The 18,664-nt window shown below is 38.1% G+C and overlaps 2 protein-coding genes across 3 annotated transcripts; one reads left to right on the forward strand and one right to left on the reverse strand.

Moving 5' to 3' along the window:
• Positions 1–874: 874 nt before the first annotated feature.
• LOC113569286 lies at positions 875–5,994 on the reverse strand. The gene is made up of 7 exons (XM_035528775.1): positions 5,949–5,994; positions 5,781–5,835; positions 5,446–5,639; positions 3,944–4,098; positions 2,098–2,561; positions 1,602–1,807; positions 875–1,426 (listed from the first exon to the last, which is right to left on the reverse strand). Exons 2-7 carry the CDS (start codon positions 5,794–5,796, stop codon positions 1,229–1,231), a joined length of 1,233 nt encoding a protein of 410 aa, XP_035384668.1. The 5' UTR covers positions 5,797–5,835; positions 5,949–5,994; the 3' UTR covers positions 875–1,228.
• Positions 5,995–12,038: 6,044 nt separating this feature from the next.
• Positions 12,039–17,838, forward strand: LOC118241892. Of its 2 annotated transcripts, XM_035529358.1 has the most exons (8): positions 12,039–12,715; positions 12,818–12,896; positions 13,010–13,064; positions 13,202–13,395; positions 14,921–15,075; positions 16,459–16,922; positions 17,215–17,420; positions 17,595–17,838. In XM_035529358.1, the coding sequence occupies exons 3-8, from the start codon at positions 13,049–13,051 to the stop codon at positions 17,790–17,792; spliced, it is 1,233 nt and encodes a 410-aa protein (XP_035385251.1). In that variant the 5' UTR covers positions 12,039–12,715; positions 12,818–12,896; positions 13,010–13,048; the 3' UTR covers positions 17,793–17,838. The 2 variants fall into 2 exon arrangements, with proteins under 2 accessions (XP_035385251.1, XP_035385250.1); XM_035529357.1 differs by having other exon boundaries at positions 12,039–12,896.
• Positions 17,839–18,664: the final 826 nt, after the last annotated feature.

The following is an 18,664-nucleotide window of genomic DNA, read 5'->3' on the forward strand; positions in this document are numbered from 1 at the left end:
AGCAGTTAGTGATTTGGGTGTTTTCTTTTTAACGTGACCCGATCCCGGGCTGGTATGGAGTCGTGTTTGTTTAAGGTGCTGATGTATTTGTTTTATAGGCAACTTGGGAGCAGGTTGCGTCCTGAATGAAAGGTAAAACGGTAAAAGTAAAAACGTTTTGAGCGGGTGAACGCAATTTTGGTAAAAATGGAGTATGATGTAATGTGTTTTAATGTTTGTTGATTTTGTGCTTACTTTGTCGTGATGTGGGATAATCTGTTGTGTATTTTGTGTGCAGGGGGCTGAGTCACGTTTTTGTTCCCACTATGAGTATTTCCTGATTCTGAGTTTTTCAGTAATGTAAGGTTTTATTGGTTGTGGTGTGTAAATATTTATCAGGAATTGTACTGATGAAGTGATTCATGTACGTGTGATGGTGACCACGTTAAAAGTCATTGAAGCCATTTGTGCTTAAACTCAGAACCAGATTTTCCACTCATTGTGTGTTTTAGTGTTATGTTTTTTAAATTGTATTAAACTTGTCTGACCTGGTACTGGTGGAGTTGCTTTTTTTAAAAAAAGGTGATACCTGTTGCACATACACAGATGGAATTTGCATAAAATACTGTTTAATGGTGGAACTCTCCCAAAAAGGCAACTTCTGTTCTTAAAGACTCAAGGTAATCTTTCACTGATATGGGTATTTTGTGTTATTTTCATGTTATGTGGCTTCATGTGACCTGTCGTACTACAGTTGTCATAGCAACACCAGGTCTGTTTACAACACTACTACATTAGTTGGAGCACTTGGAGCTGTTGCGTCTATTTGCTCCTGGATTTCCTCACACATGATCTACTGCCACCTCATGATTTACCCAAGCGCTGGCCACAAAGATTTGGAAGTAGGTGGCTCTGAAAAACACATTCATTGAGCTGCTGTAATGGCCAGTTTCACATGGCAGTAAAGTTCATTATGGGAAATTAAAAGAGGAGAAAGATTTATTTTTCAGCCTTGAATGATTTGAGGCTTAGATGAGAAAGCTACGCTATTTTAATCAGGTACACATACATTGTAAATTGTGTATGACTGACTACAAGGTCATATAGTTCTGATTAAAAAAGGAATGACTGATTGTACCTAAATACAGAAAATCAATATTATCTATAAAAATTACCAAAATATGACCACCAATTAACAGGATTTGATTTGACAGCCTCAGAGGGGAAATGCACAGTAGTATTTAATGCTTTAGTTTTGGATGGCTGCTGGAGTCTGGTTCAAGACTTTCATTTCCTGTAGCTGTCCCATAACACTGTTATACTCTTCCTGCCACACGGCGTCAGAGAGAGACGATGGATCAATCTCCAGGAACGCATAGGCATCCTTGGATTGTATTTTGAATATTTCAGCAGCTTTACCACAGGAACAACCAAACATTGACCAAATCTGTAAAAGAGATACAAAAATCATTTGGACAACTGTTCTGACTTACATAATGAACAATAGATTCCACACTATACTTATCAAGCATTACTCTAATGTGCAGTGTTTTTGAATTTTAAAAAAATGTCATTGTATATTGTAATTTTACTTTACTGTAACTGTTTCATATATCAGTTACCTCTGAAGCCTTTTGGATTGAATCCACAAATTCTTCTTTAAGTTCAGGTTCATCAACAAGATCTTCATTAACAAACGTGGTTTTCTGCATGACACCCAACATACTGTGCACCTTTTGCCAGAAGTTTTTGATCTGAATCAGAATGTTCTGGATTTTAGTCAGATATCGCTGGACCTCGTTCAGGTGGACAGGGCTGGGTATAGAGCCTGGTACACACAAACAGAAACACAGACTGCATATTTAAACCAACAATGAGTACAGGACCGGAGAATTGTGCAGTGTTTTGCTATGGAAGTGTTTTCAGAGCTCTGTGTACTTTTGTATTCTTAAAATAGATTGTTTACAGTCTAATTTACTAATGTACATGTGTGGAGATGAACTGGTCCAGTAACACTAAACACAGAACCCATGAGCCTATTCAAAAAACTGTTAACAGACAGACAAGCATACATAAACAAAAACAGTCATCCAGCAGACATCACCAATCATCACTCACCCTTGGCGATTTTTACTTTGGCCAGTTTCATCTGTAAGTCAATCTGCTGGACCTCAATGCTCCACTGTTGGTTCATCAGAGCCGTCTTTTGAGAGATGAGCTGATTCAGCTGGTTTTCAAGAGCTTTGATTTTTGCAGCAGCAGCGGGGGATGTTGCGGCATCGTAAATGGACTTGACGAGTGGCCCAATGAATGGCACAATCGCAGCGAAGATCCCGAGGCCTGAGCTTTTGCTTGTCATGTCCCTTACATAACTCTCAAGTTCCAGGTTTTTGGCATCTATCTTCCTTTTGGTGTCTTCAAGCTCGTTCCTAACTCCGGCAAGCTTTTCTTCAAGGGTCTTTATAGCTCCCTCCATTTCCTGAACTTCCTTGGAAAGCTGCTCAGACTTGGCCTCAGTGTTTGCCTTTTCAGTGATGATGTCACTGGTAGTTGTAGCCACGTCTCCGTTGTGTTGAACATAGCTAAATATTAAAAGTGTGAAAATAGTCAACATTCATTTACTTTGTGTGTCTGTAGGTTGAGAAGATTCCAGCTATTTGTTATCAGTCTATGTCATTGTGTCACTAAAGCTGCACTAGGTAACATTTGTTTGTTAAAATTGAAAGAAGTCACATTACTAAGCCAAGAGGAAAAACCTTCTGCTAAAATATAGTGTCTTTCTGCAAGTCACCCTATAAAGCATGAAATATTCATTCAGATTCAGAACTGTGGGGGCAGATTTGGCAAGTGTTTTCTGAACCACATCAGATGTTTTTAAGAATTAACGAATCACACGCACAGGATCAAAAACAAGGTCCGGCTCGATTGGCTGTTTCCCTGACTAATGTTACAGGGGGCGTGGCTCACAGTTCTGATATACCTGTGCATGTGTACAGGGCTGAAAGTCAGTGAATTGAAGGATAGAGATACTGCCTCACATGGAGACATCAGAACGGCAACCCCAGTCATCCTCTGCAGCATTACCCGCATGTGACTCCTACACATTGTGTTGACTTTTCAGGGGTGGCAACAGCCTGCACGGGTTCAGGAATGTTTGTTTATTTTTGATTGGTGTACGGGTACATTATGTTGGTGGTTTGCTAGCTAGCAAGCAAGCAAGCAATTTATTATTGATTTGGAATTTAATGTTATCTTGTGTATTGTACAAGGTAAATGTTAAGCTGTTTTAGCTATGTAGTCAATGTTAGCTGGCAAATTCGCTAATATTATTATATAATCACTTTGCTGACAGTGTCTTTTTTGTTTCAGAGTTTATCCTCTTATGTCTGAACAAGGAAAGCCTTTAATCTCTCAAATTATTTCCAGTGCTACCATCTCTCTCATTTCATGTATGCAACGATAACTTTAAATGAAACTTGGCTAACATTTCAGCTGTGCTACCAGGCTGTCGCATACCTGCTGGATGATTACAAGAGTAAGTTAGATAATGCACTTACATCCTGACAGAGCATTCCAGAGAGATCTGATCAAATTCTCTGTGAACACTCCTTCAACATGAATGCTCTCGCAATCATCAGATAAATTCACTTGGGGAAATGGAAGGCAGCACAACCCACTTTACAAAATGTTCATGATTCATGCGGTTGCATACTTCCACCAGAGTGGTCGCCAATTCTAAAAATCTACATAGTGTAGCTTTAAAGTACAACATATCAATCTTCACATCAGCACAGGCGTCACAGACACCAGAATAAAACTGAAATTGAAGAACTCTAAAAGCTAATAATTATTTAACTTTCAAACTATTAATCTGACATGCATTTCTCTACTAACAGAACAGCACTGCTTCACACCATTTCTATACATCATGGTGATCTAGGCTGCAAAAAATACATGTTGTTACCTTTGCACCATCTTGTCCACATCTGTAATAAGTTCACCAATCCAGGTTCTTGCTTTTTCCAGGTACCTTACCGCCAGTGTTGGTTTGTTTTTTTCAATAGCATGTATCAGCATTGGAAACAGTGATGAAACCAGGGTCTGACTGGTGCCCATACACTGTGGTGGAAGGAATAACATAAGATATGCAGAATGTAATTTAACATTTACCTCCCACCTTATATGACCTTTGCTGCTGCTGTTCCTCCATGTGATGGACATATTGGCTACAACCCAGTTACTGAGCTCATTAAGGATTCAGAGACATTTATGGTGATGTGATTACACACATCTCACCTCCTGCATTCCAAATTGGTTCTGTGGTACTTGAGCAGGTCTGATTACTGAAGATCATCACAGTTTCTGTTCTGGAGCGTCAGTTACTGAGGCAGTAGAGTAGCAGCTTGTATTAAAACATTTTAACTTGAGGTGGACTGTGAAGCACTGAGGTGCATAGTTTATTAAAGTGGTGAAATAATTTGATTATACTGATTGGTTAAACCTTTTTCCTTAATGTACTCTAACACTGTGTGACCTTGTAGCTGTAGTACTTTTAACTCTTTGTCTAGATTGATCATATAAGAATAAATACACAGCAGATCACATCAATCTCCTAATAATGAAGAATTTACACGGAACCATCAACCCCATCCGCCTCACCTAATAAGGTGGGGATTATCACCCCACCTGTTATGATAATCAGCCCCAAGAGGAAGGAGTTTATAGACTTTTGACCAAGGCAGAGGGTCTGTCTCATCTTACACCACTCTTTCTCCTGAATTGTAAAAGCAGACTTCCAGCTAACAGAGAACATGCTCTGATTACATGCTCTTCAAATATAGAAACAGATGCTATTATGTTACAAAACCTCTACTACTGAACATGTGTCAGAATTGTGATCTTCATTTACTTTGTTTTTCTTCCATTGATAACACTTTTAAAATAAACTGTCAGTTTCAGGATTTTTATTTCAATCTGTAATTACATTTTTTTTTTCCCAAATGAGAAGGCCATAATTTTACTTAATGTGTCATTATGGCAATCAGAAAGTCCTTTTGAAATAATCAAATTTGTTCTATGGAGCAAAAGAGATTGTACAAAATAAATCAATTGTACAAAATGGACAGTTTGATTCCCGAGTTCTGACTCCATTTTCTTTTCTAAGGCTAATGTTAATTATGGTGGCATGTAGTTTTGAATATCGCTTTATTTTAATTTGCAAAATAATTTATCAACACATTTTCTAGAAAACTTTAAACTATCAGTTTGATATTTTTTTTTTGCTATGTCTGATATTTTAAGGTGAAGTGTTGCTGTAAGTTCACTAGAATATCCAATCTGTCATTATAACTTTGGATTCCAGTGTTTTACACAATACAGTCATTGATTGTTATTAATTCATTATAAATTATTTTCTTCCTGACATACAGAAACGACCAGAGATCTCACCCTACACTGACACCATACCTTCAGCAGAAGAGCTTCAGAGGATCCAAAGAGAAGTTGGGTTTCCACAGCACGCTTCCTGAGGAGCCTCTCCAAGTTTGGAAACTTAGCCAGACACAGGTAGGAGATGTGGTACAGCAGGGATATCTGCTTAGAAGTTGGGAGAAGCTCCTCTGTGAATCCTGGACTCCATACGGAGTTGGTTGGCACAAGTTCTGTGAATCGGTTAAAACATATTTGAATGAAACATGTGGTCAACCACCCATGCTGGTATAATGTCTAAAACTTCTCATGTCCTAAAGAATTGGAAAAAGTACAATCAATCACTCTGAAAAAAATAATAAATTAAAACTTGCCTTTGCTGTTAGCCATTGTATGTAAGACCAGGTAAGACTTGTATACAGTGTTATCCTATAATTCAGTAAAAGAGATTAGAATGATATCATCAAACAGAACAACTGGACTATGTTTTGGTTCGTGAACCTAAAATAAAAAATGTGCAAATACTAAGAAGGGAACCTTACCTGTAACTCTTTGTACGTCTTGCTGGTTGAGTGTGTTGAGGTCTCACTGGAGAACCTTTATACCACGCACACCCCGCCTCTTACACAGAAAGAAATTGCTGTCAAAGGTCTGAGGAAACCCAAGACAAGGTGATGAAAGATAAAGAAAAAGGAAGTTTCCTTTGCCTTTAGGTTAATATAGGAAATACACCAGAAATTTAATCCCTCCTCCCCATAAAGTCCTGTGCATTATTTAAACAAAACCTTTTGCAGGCTTGCCACAATGACCTATTTCAGATATCATATTGTTCCAAAAGTTAGGAGAACCAGTCTAACTAGAAAATAGAGGCGACACCTTCTGCACCTCGTTTGTCAACAGGTTCGCTGGAAGACATGCTGAGGGATGCATTTCTTACATTTTTTCTATCAAGTCCTATAGATAATTCAAATATGAAGTTGTGCTGGACTGCCACAAACCGCCTATTTCAGATTTGTCACGTTATATATTTATTTGTTTATTTGCTCCGTTCTTAGTAAATTTAATCCATTTAGTAACTATAATACAATCATCCACTTTGCACCATTGTAGATTCTATGACATTTCTGACTTTCCACATTCAGCTGAAAATGGTCAATTGTGAAGTTTATATCTGTGTATCCCACAAACTCCTGAAGGACAAAACCTTGTGTCTGAAGATGTTTACTATACAAAGGCATCTACAGGACACTCATTAACACAGGACACAGTTCTTTTTATCTCATGGATATGCGCGGGAGGAATATGGTGCAATTTAATTTACGTTTAAGGAGTGTTTGCCATTGTGTCTTTTTCACAATCACACAGTAAGATGGGAGTGATAAAATGGAACTGCAAATTTAATGCAATTTGTACAAAAACAGAATATCATAAATGATATCATGAAAGTAATAATGTGATGGCAAGAACAGCCCTTTTAGATGCTAAAAGTCTCTGTTAAAGTTCTTATCAGTTAAAGGTCTGAAGAAAACCAGAAGTTCTGAAAGAAGTTCTGAAGAAAGGCCACCTGGTCTTTGAAGTTTGATTAGTCTCAGATGCACTTGTTACTGTCACAGTGGCATCAAAAGAAACCATTTTGAACAGTTTTGCTTGTGCAGTTAGTGTTGGGCTGTCGAGCTGATGCAGGGGTTTCTCATGAGCAGGTCATCTGAAGCACAAGAACAGTTTACGTTGTGCATTTTATCAGGATTCTTTCACAATTAATCTGGTTTGGTCTTAAACTGGCTCTCTTTGTGCATAAATTCTGCTCTTCATTTAAAAATCAAAGTGTCTATTATGATTTCTAGATAAAGCCTAGGTAGAACTTTTTGCCATAAATGAAAAGCATTTTTTATTTTAATAATGTGTAATATTGTGTTATTTGCCTTTAGGTTAATATAGGAAATACACCAGAAATTTAATCCCCCCTCCCCATAAAGTCCTGTGCATTATTTAAACAAAACCTTTTGCAGGCTTGCCACAATGACCTATTTCAGATATCATATTGTTACAAAAGTGAGGAGGACCAGTCTAACTAGAAAATAGAGGCGACACCTTCTGCACCTCGTTTGTCAACAGGTTCGCTGGAAGACATGCTGAGGGATGCATTTCTTACATTTTTTCTATCAAGTCCTATAGATAATTCAAATATGAAGTTGTGCTGGACTGCCACAAACCGCCTATTTCAGATTTGTCACGTTATATATTTATTTGTTTATTTGCTTCGTTCTTAATAAATTTAATCCATTTAGTAAATATAATACAATCATCTACTTTGCACCATTGTAGATTCTATGACATTACTGACTTTCCACATTCAGCTGAAAATGGTCAATTGAGAAGTTTATATCTGTGTATCCCACAAACTCCTGAAGGACAAAACCTTGTGTCTGAAGATGTTTACTATACAAAGACATCTACAGGACACTCATTCACTCATTCAGGACACTCATTAACACAGGAAACAGGTCTTTTTATCTCATGGATATGCGCGGGAGGAATATGATGCAATTTAATTTACGTTTAAGGAGTGTTTGCTATTGTGTCTTTTTCACAATCACACAGTAAGATGGGAGTGATAAAATGGAACTGCAAATTTAATGCAATTTGTACAAAAACAGAATATCATAAATGATATCATGAAAGTAATAATGTGATGGCAAGAACAGCCCTTTTAGATGCTAAAAGTCTCTGTTAAAGTTCTTATCAGTTAAAGGTCTGAAGAAAACCAGAAGTTCTGAAAGAAGTTCTGAAGAAAGTCCACCTGGTCTTTGAAGTTTGATTAGTCTCAGATGCACTTGTTACTGTCACAGTGGCATCAAAAGAAACCATTTTGAACAGTTTTGCTTGTGCAGTTAGTGTTGGGCTGTCGAGCTGATGCAGGGGTTTCTCATGAGCAGGTCATCTGAAGCACAAGAACAGTTTACGTTGTGCATTTTATCAGGATTCTTTCACAATTAATCTGGTTTGGTCTTAAACTGGCTCTCTTTGTGCATAAATTCTGCTCTTCATTTAAAAATCAAAGTGTCTATTATGATTTCTACATTGCAACTATATTTCCTTGATTCATAGTGGGCAGTGAAGTCAGGCCAGTCTACCTTTTATAGGCCTAGTTAGCCTTAATGTCCAGGTGGCAGGTTAACTGTGAATAGCAGGGATGTATGCATTTCTCTTGTGGGGAAGAAAAGCACACCTCTGATGAAACAACATGTCTTTCCAGTGAACCTGATACAATCTAGATGCAGGTGAGAGTTTGCTCATTCTACTATCTAGTTATACCAGACATCCTCCCATCTGTAGAATCCATACATCACTCTGTAACTCATGACGCAACTCACCTGTCAAAACTAGATAGGACAAGGCTAAACTCCTGCTGAACCTGATCCAGACTAAGTAAGGAAGTAGTGGCGAAACAAGCAGGCCTTGTGATGGTGGATAAGATGCAGAAAACAGAAGTGCTAATAGATGTAAAGTACGACAGGTCAGGTAACCTAGTAAGGGATGGAATGTGGCCCTTTCATAGTGTTTAGATTAGTTTTTTGTTCTATGTTTGTATTTCACATAAGTCCTATGTGAAATAGAATTAGAAACATTTCCGAAATGAAGGATACCACACTACAAATATAATAGCACAGCGATACCTGGTGAAAATGGCAAACCCAAAATAAACAGCTTGCTTGTTTAAAAACAACAGATCACAAAGATTTTCCACAGTGGGCAGGGATGTTCTCTAAACTTCAAGAAATCGAATGTTTGACTCATGGCCTTACTAACAGAGAAACAAACAGATTTTCTTACATCCATGTTAATACCATAAAAAACCCCAATTCCTTGACCTTGATATTTCAGAACACTGCATAATACTTAAATGTGAAAATTATTTCATTGGAATCAGTTTATTACTCTATTAGCTATGTCATAAATTTTATTCTTTGATTGTTTACATTTATCTGACTCTTTTATCTAAAGCAACTTACAATTATATAAGAAAACAACTTGAGCAATTGAGGGACTTGCTCAGGGGCCCAACAGTGGTGGAGCTTGAACCAGCAACCTTCCGATTACAAGTCAAGTACCATAACTGCTGAGCTACCATTACCCACTGTTATTGTTACTCAATCTAAATAACTCTTACAGTTTCACTTATATTTATAGTTTTGTGGTCAGTTCTCATTGCCACTGAATACGTCTTATATCACAAAGGTGTCTTGTCATGTTTTATCATATAACAGTTAAGTATGTGAACACAGAAACTAGTTTGACCCTGGAGATCTTGTAGTAACCAATGCAAAGCCATGAAAACACACACAGTGTGATCACTTTGTCAGGCTGCCCTACCCAACAGCTGCACCAAACAGGCTGACAACCGTATTACAGTCAGCATTTCATAAACAAACTTCCAACAACCTTGGGATTTCTTTTTGTACTTTGACTTCTCCCTACAATTTCCTTTCAGTGCTCAGGAGAAAAGTGTAAGCAAACACACTGCTGCTGTTTCAGTCTTCAGTTTCCGATTCTATTTACTTAAAACACAGAGGACACGATCAGACTGCCGTTTGTTTCTCTGATGGGCTGATGAGTGGTACAGACTGACACGATTGTCCTCAAATTATATCCTAGCATGTCTCTCTCTAGTCCACAGAGGTTGGAGTTAAGACACAGGCCAGATGCATGAAAGGAAGAACCAGGAGACACAATGACAGAAATGAGTAAAAGCCCTCCATGTATTAAATGACCAAATGTAAAACAGTGTAGCAATCACAGATGGAATATGCATCAAATACCGTATGTGCAATGGTGGAATACATTATATGATTTCACTGGATATTCTGAGAGACCGAATGTCCATTCATACATACAATATGTTTTACTATTGTAGTTGCCTTCATTAGATATAATTGTTGATATATAGGGTGTTAAAATAATGTGTGGAATTCGAGATTCGGGATAAACTGACTGTCCCACTAAATCTCTATACACTAAATAAATGTGGGTACATATAAACTAAAGGCTGATTAATTCAGGGAGTACTCTAATGAACTGACAGAACACATTTTATTGCGATTTGGCCAAGCTGTTACTGCCATGTTAGTGCAGTCTTGTAGGGCAAAGGGCTGAGTGAGGTTAACCAAACACTAAATCTATGCAGGTCATCACAGGTTACTCACATGGAGCCCAAAGTTCACAACACACACACACAGAGTGAGAGAGAGTATTTCAGCTGTGGGATGAGCCATGTCATCGCTGGCTGTGCTCCTGAAAAACGTACCGGCCTGGTTCCTCTGTGGTGGAGTTTTTCTACCTGTGACTCTTCTTTTTCTGCTGGTGATTGCTCACCTGAGATGGAAACTCCAGGAAGGTACCAAACGCAACACATCAACACTTATTTTAACGTGTGTGTGTATACGTGTGTGTGTGTGTGTGTGTGTGTGTGTGTATGTGTGTGTGTGTGTGTGTATGTGTGTATGTGTGTGTGTGTGTGTGTGTGTGTGTGTGTGTGTGTGTGTGTGTGTGTGTGTGTGTGTATAGTAGTAGTAAGAGTAGTAGTAAGTCTGTACTTTTCCAAACTACTATGGGACGAAAATGGCTTTAGTAATGACTAGCACAGCCTTGGCTAGGTGTCACCCAAGTGATTAAAACTGAATACAAGCTGTTTAATAGTCACCACGTGTCATATTGTAGGTTTGAATGTCCACAAATTAAAGGTCTTGGTCTGCTTCAACAGTCTTTAACTATGTTCTACTGAGAGAGAGAGAGAGAGAGAGAGAGAGCAAGAGAGAGAGAGAAAGAAAAAGAGAGGTAATTTAAAGAAATTGTGTGTGTATGTATCTGTATAGTTATCATACCATGTCCATTCTTGGTGGAGATGTTTGTACTTCAAGACCCACGTGAGGCAGCACACCAGCTGTCCAGCAGGCCCAGACACAGACCAGTGGAGAGGAAGCACCCCTGCACCACTGACAGTGACTCATACCGTGTTCATCAGTGCTGTATGGAATTACTTAAATAAGCAGAAAATCCTATCATTTCCACAGCAAATGCTTACAATAAAGTATGGCTAGTTCCAAAATCCATAAAACACATAAAAAATTGTGTTTGTCTGTATTCTTTGGGGACAGCGCACAGTCATATGTCACCTTCAAACCACATTTATGCACATGATACACATTTGTATCTTTCACTAAAACCAAGCGATGACAACTGCCTTTGTAACTTCAACTTTTTATAAATCAATCTTAGCTTTATTTTTGATAGTCCAGTGAAATTTGATAAGCAAATTAGCACTGTTGTGAAGTCATGCTTTTTCCAGTTACAGGCAATAGCTCAATTATATTCCTTTCTCTCTCCTAAAAACCTGCTTTCATTTTTCCCAATCTTGACCACTGTAACTCAGGGTATAAGGGAGCTAAAAACACCCACACACAGGGCAGAATGGTTTGCCACAGCGGAGTATTTGACATGCACATGAACTGCTCAACATCCTGCCTTTGCAATCCCCCTCCACAAAACAGGAACTCGCTTGTGCCAACACCTCTCTTACACCATCCATATTTTGAAATATTGTCTCATTGGTACGTAACAGCAAAGGAAAACATTTTTGCTTGTGCAGTTAGTGTTGGGCTGTCGAGCTGATGCATTGGTTTCTCATGAGCAGGTCATCTGAAGCACAAGAACAGTTTACGCTGTCCATTTTCTCCCACAAGATGGCTTCTAGGTTTGTACATCAGGATGCTATAACATTCTTCATCTGGTTTGGTCTTAAACTGTCAGTGAAGTCAGGTACATTCTCTTCACAGTTAAACTGCCACCTGGACATTAAGGCTAACTAGGCCTATAAAAGGTAGACTGGCCTGACTTCACTGCCCACTATGAATCAAGGAAATATAGTTGCAATGTAGAAATCATAATAGACACTTTGATTTTTAAATGAAGAGCAGAATTTATGCACAAAGAGAGCCAGTTTAAGACCAAACCAGAGGAATTGTTAAAGAATCCTGAGAAAATGTACAGCGTAAATTGTTTTTGTGCTTCAGACGACCTGCTCATGAGAAACCCCAGCATCAGCTCGACAGCCCAACACTAACTACACAAGCAAAACTCTTCAAAATGGTTTCTTTTGATGCTACTTTGACAGTAACAAGTGCATCTGAGACTAGTCAAACTTCAATAAGCAGGCTGCCTTTGCTTTGCCTTGGTTTTCTTCAGAACATTATCTGATAAGGACTTTAACAGAGACTTTTAGCGTCTGCCAAGTCTATTTCCTGATTACAAGGTTCACTTCTTAGTATTTGTACATTTTTTACTTTAGATTCAGGAACCAAAACGTAGTACAGTTTTTGCTCAGAACTTTGACAGGAATTTCTTTCCGTGTAAGAGGTGGCGTGCGCATGGTATAAAGGTTCTCCAGTGAGACCTCAACACACCGTACCACCAAGAAGTACGAAGATTTACAGGTAAGTTTCACTTCTTAGTATTTGCACATTTTTTATTTTAGGTTCATGAACCAAAACGTAGTAAAGTTTTTCGGTTTGATGATGTCATTCTAATATCTTTTACTGAATTATAGGATAACACTGATTACAAGTCTTCCCTGGTCTTACATACAATGGCTAAGAGCAAAGGCAAGCTTTAAGTTATTATTTTTTCAGTGATTGATTCTACTTTTTTTTTTCTTTAGGACATGAGAAGTTTTAGACATTATACCAGCATGGTTGTTTGACCACATGTTTCATTCAAATATATTTTAACTGAATCACAGAACTTGTGCCAACCAACTCTGTATGGAGTCCAGGATTCACAGAGGAGCTTCTCCCAGCTTCTAAGCAGATATCCCTGCTGTACCACATCTCCTACCTGTGTCTGGCTAAGTTTCCAAACTTGGAGAGGCTCCTCAGGAAGTGTGCTGGGGAAACCCAACTTCTCTTTGGATCCTCTGAAGCTCTTCTGCTGAAGGTATGGTGTCAGTGTAGGGTGAGATCTCTGGTCGTTTCTGCCCGTCAGGAAGAAAATAATTTATAATGAATTAATAACAATCAATGACTGTATTGTGTAAAACACTGGAATCCAAAGTTATAATAACAGATTTGATGAAAAGAATGGATATTCTCTTGAATTTACAGCAACACTTCACCGTAAAATATGACATAGCAAAAACATATCAAACTGAAAGTTTTGTTTTCTTATTAGAAAATGTGTTAATAAATTCTTTTGCAAATTAATATAAAGCGATATTCAAAACTACATGCTACCATAATTAACATTAGCCTTAGAAGAGAAATATTACAAATTGAAAGCATTCTTATTAGTAGAACACTACATTTTCAGAATAACAAAATAGAGTCAGAACTCTGGAATCAACCTGTCCAGGTACCGAATCAGTGACCTCTAAAACACTAAAGAAAATATAATAAAATATCCAATAGTTTTAAATAGCTGATTAACTAAATATAGAAAATGAGCAAACCAAATATTCAAAATACAAAACGATTTATTTTGTACAATCTCTTTTGCTCCATAGAACAAATTTAATTATTTCAAAAGGACGTTCTCACTGCCATAATTACACATTAAATAAAATTATGGCCTTCTCATTTGGGACAAAAATGTAATTCCAGATTGTAATCCAAATCCTTAAACTGACAAACAGTTTATTTTAAAAGGGTTATCAATGGAAGAAAAACAAAGTAAATGAAGATCACAATTTTGACAGAAGTTCAGTACTAGAGGTTTTGTAACATAATAGCATCTGTTTCTATATTTGAAGAGCATGTATCCAGAGCATGTTCTCTGTTAGCTGGAAGTCTGCTTTTACATATCAGGAGAAAGAGTTGTGTAAGATGAGACAGACCCTCTGCCTTGGTCAAAAGTCTATAAACTCCTTCCTCTTGGGGCAGATTATTATAACAGGTGGGGTGATAATCCCCACCTCATTAGGTGAGGCGGATGGGGTTGATGGTTCCGTGTAAATTCTTCATGTTATTAGGAGATTGATGTGATCTGCTGTGTACTTATTCTTATATGATCAATCTAGACAAAGAGTTAAAAGTACTACAGCTACAAGGTCACACAGTGTCAGAGTACATTAAGGAAAAAGGTTTAACCAATCAGTATAATCAAATTATTTCACCACTTTAAAAAACTATGCACTTCAGTGCTTCACAGTCCACCTCAAGTTAAAATGTTTTACAAGAGAGACATAATACAAGCTGCCTCAGTAACTGACGCCCCAGAACAGAACCTGTGATGATTTTCAGTAATCAGACCTGCTCAAGTACCAAAGAACCAATTTGAAAGGCAGGAAGCGAGATGTTTGTAATCACATCACCATAAATGTCTCTGAATCCTTAATGAGCTCAGTAACTGGGTTGTAGCCAATATGTCCATCACATGGAGGAACAGCAGCAGCAAAGGTCATATAAGGTGGGATGTAAATGTTAAATTACATTCTGCATATCTTATGTTATTCCTTCCACCACAGTGTATGGGCACCAGTCAGACCCAGGTTTCATCACTGTTTCCAATGCTGATACATGCTATTGAAAAAAACAAACCAACACTGGCGGTAAGGTACCTGGAAAAAGCAAGAACCTGGATTGATGAACTTATTGCAGATGTGGACAAGATGGTGCAAAGGTAACAACATGTATTTTTTGCAGCCTAGATCACCATGATGTATAGAAATGGTGTGAAGCAGTGCTGTTCTGTTAGTAGAGAAATGCATGTCAGATTAATAGTTTGAAAGTTAAATAATTATTAGCTTTTAGAGTTCTTCAATTTCAGTTTTATTCTGGTGTCTGTGACGCCTGTGCTGATGTGAAGATTGATATGTAGTACTTTAAAGCTGCACTATGTAGATTTTTAGAATTGGCGACCACTCTGGTGGAAGTATGCAACCGCATGAATCATGAACATTTTGTAAAGTGGGTTGTGCTGCCTTCCATTTGCCCAAGTGAATTTATCTGATGATTGCGAGAGCATTCATGTTGAAGGAGTGTTCACAGAGAATTTGATCAGATCTCTCTGGAATGCTCTGTCAGGATGTAAGTGCATTATCTAACTTACTCTTGTAATCATCCAGCAGGTACGCGACAGCCTGGTAGCACAGGTGAAATGTTAGCCAAGTTTCATTTAAAGTTATCGTTGCATACATGAAATGAGAGAGATGGTAGCACTGGAAATAATTTGAGAGATTAAAGGCTTTCCTTGTTCAGACATAAGAGGACAAACTCTGAAACAAAAAAGACACTGTCAGCAAAGTGATTATATAATAATATTAGCGAATTTGCCAGCTAACATTGGCCTACATAGCTAAAACAGCTTAACATTTACCTTGTACAATACACAAGATAACAATAAATTCCTAATCAATAACAAATTGCTTGTTTGCTTGCTAGCTAGCAAACCACCAACATAATGTACCTGTTCAGCAATCAAAAATAAACCAACATTCCTGAACCCCTGCAGGCTGTTGCCACCCCTGAAAAGTCAACACAATGTGTAGGAGTCACATGCGGGTAATGCTGCAGAGGATGACTGGGGTTGCCGTTCTGATGTCTCCATATGAGGCAGTATCTCTATCCTTCAATTCACTGACTTTCAGCACTGTACACATGCACAGGTATATCAGAACTGTGAGCCACACCCCCTGTAACATTACTCAGGGAAACGGCCAATCGAGCCGGACCTTGTTTTTGATCCTGTGCGTGTGATTCGTTAATTCATAAAAACATCTGATGTGGTTCAGAAAACACTTGCCAAATCCGCCCCAACAGTTCTGAATCTGAATGAATATTTCATGCTTTATAGGGTGACTTGCAGAAAGACACTATATTTTAGCAGAAGGTTTTTCCTCTTGGCTTAGTAATGTGACTTCTTTCAATTTTAACAAACAAATGTTACCTAGTGCAGCTTTAATGACACAGTGACATAGACTGATAACAAATAGCTGGAATCTTCTCAACCTACAGACACACAAAGTAAATGAATGTTGACTGTTTTCACACTTTTAATATTTAGCTATGTTCAACACAACGAAGATGTGGCCACAACTACCAGTGACATCATCACTGAAAAGGCAAACACTGAGGCCAAGTCTGAGCAGCTTTCCAAGGAAGTTCAGGAAATGGAGGGAGCTATAAAGACCCTTGAAGAAAAGCTTGCCGGAGTTAGGAACGAGCTTGAAGACACCAAAAGGAAGATAGATGCCAAAAACCTGGAACTTGAGAGTTATGTAAGGGACGTGACAAGCAAAAGCTCAGGCCTCGGAATCTTCGCTGCGATTGTGCCATTCATTGGGCCAATCGTCAAGTCCATTTACGATGCCGCAACATCCCCCGCTGCTGCTGCAAAAATCAAAGCTCTTGAAAACCAGCTGAATCAGCTCACCTCTCAAAAGGCGGCTCTGATGAACCAACAGTGGAGCATTGAGGTCCAGCAGATTGACTTACAGATGAAACTGGCCAAAGTAAAAATTGACAAGGGTGAGTGATGATTGGGTGATGTCTGCTGGATGACTGTTTTTGGTTATGTATGCTTGTCTGTCTGTTAACAGTTTTTTGAATAAGCTCATGGGTTCTGTGTGTAGTGTTACTGGACCAGTTCATCTCCACACATGTACATTAGTAAATGAGACTGTAAACAATCTATTTTTAAGAATACAAAAGTACACAGAGCTCTGAAAACACTTCCATAGCAAAACACTGCACAATTTTCCTGTCCTGTACTCATTGTTGGTTTAAATAAGCAGTCTGTGTTTCTGTTTGTGTGTACCAGGCTCTATACCCAGCCCTGTCCACCTGAACGAGGTCCAGCGATATCTGACTAAAATCCAGAACATTCTGATTCAGATCAAAAACTTCTGGCAAAAGGTGCACAGTATGTTGGGTGTCATGCAGAAAAAGACATTTGTTAATGAAGATCTTGTTGATGAACCTGAACTTAAAGAAGAATTTGTGAATTCAATCCAAAAGGCTTCAGAGGTAACTGATATATGAAACAGTTACAGTAAAGTAAAATTACAATATACAATGACATTTTTTAAAATTCAAAAACACTGCACATTAGAGTAATGCTTGATAAGTATATTGTGGAATCTATTGTTCATTATGTAAGTCAGAACAGTTGTCCAAATGGTTTTTGTATCTCTTTTACAGATTTGGTCAAATTTTGGTGGTTCCTGTGGTAAAGCTGCTGAAATATTCAAAATACAGTCCAAGGATGCCTATGCGTTCCTGGAGATTGATCCATCGTCTCTCTCAGACGCCGTGTGGCAGGAAGAGTATAACAGTGTTATGGGACAGCTACAGGAAATGAAAGTCTTGAACCAGACTCCAGCAGCCATCCAAAACTAAAGCACTAAATACTACTGTGCATTTCTCCCCTGAGGCTGTCAAATCAAATACTCTGTTAATTGGTGGTCATATATTGGTCATTTTTATAGATAATATTGATTTTCTGTATTTAGGTACAATCAGTCATTCCTTTTTTAATCAGAACTATATGACCTTGTAGTCAGTCATACACAATTTACAATGTATGTGTACCTGATTAAAATAGCGTAGCTTTCTCATTTAAGCCTCAAATCATTCAAGGCTGAAAAAAAAATCTTTCTCCTCTTTTAATTTCCCATAATGAACTTTACTGCCATGTGAAACTGGCCATTACAGCAGCTCAATGAATCTGTTTTTCAGAGCCACCTACTTCCAAATCTTTGTGGCCAGCGCTTGTGTAAATCATGAGGTGGCAGTAGATCATGTGTGAGGAGATCCAGGAGCATATAGACGCAACAGCTCCAAGTGCTCCAACTAATGTAGTAGTGTTGTAAACAGACCTGGTGTTGCTATGACAACTGTAGTATGACAGGTCACATGAAGCCACATAACATGAAAATAACACAAAATACCCATATCAGTGAAAGATTACCTTGAGTCTTTAAGAACAGAAGTTGCCTTTTTGGGAGAGTTCCACCATTAAACAGTATTTTATGCAAATTCCATCTGTGTATGTGCAACAGGTATCACCTTTTTTTTTAAAAAAAACAGCAACACCACCAGTACCAGGTCACACAAGTTTAATACAATTTAAAAACCATAACACTAAAACACACAATGAGTGGAAAATCTGGTTCTGAGTTTAAGCACAAATGGCTTCAATGACTTTTAACGTGGTCACCATCACACGTACATGAATCACTTCATCAGTACAATTCCTGATAAATATTTCC

Source organism: Electrophorus electricus, chromosome 8, assembly GCF_013358815.1.
Source record: "Electrophorus electricus isolate fEleEle1 chromosome 8, fEleEle1.pri, whole genome shotgun sequence".
In the NCBI taxonomy this organism is placed as follows: Eukaryota; Metazoa; Chordata; class Actinopteri; order Gymnotiformes; family Gymnotidae; genus Electrophorus; species Electrophorus electricus.

Coding starts and splice junctions, on each gene's coding strand:
- LOC113569286 (XM_035528775.1), bottom strand. Junction 2,562..3,943: donor GTGGACAAGATGGTGCAAAG/GTAACAACATGT, acceptor TTTAATATTTAG/CTATGTTCAACACAACGGAG. Junction 1,808..2,097: donor CAAAGTAAAAATCGCCAAGG/GTGAGTGATGAT, acceptor TGTGTGTACCAG/GCTCTATACCCAGCCCTGTC.
- LOC118241892 (XM_035529357.1), top strand. Junction 16,923..17,214: donor CAAAGTAAAAATTGACAAGG/GTGAGTGATGAT, acceptor TGTGTGTACCAG/GCTCTATACCCAGCCCTGTC. Junction 17,421..17,594: donor CAATCCAAAAGGCTTCAGAG/GTAACTGATATA, acceptor TCTCTTTTACAG/ATTTGGTCAAATTTTGGTGG.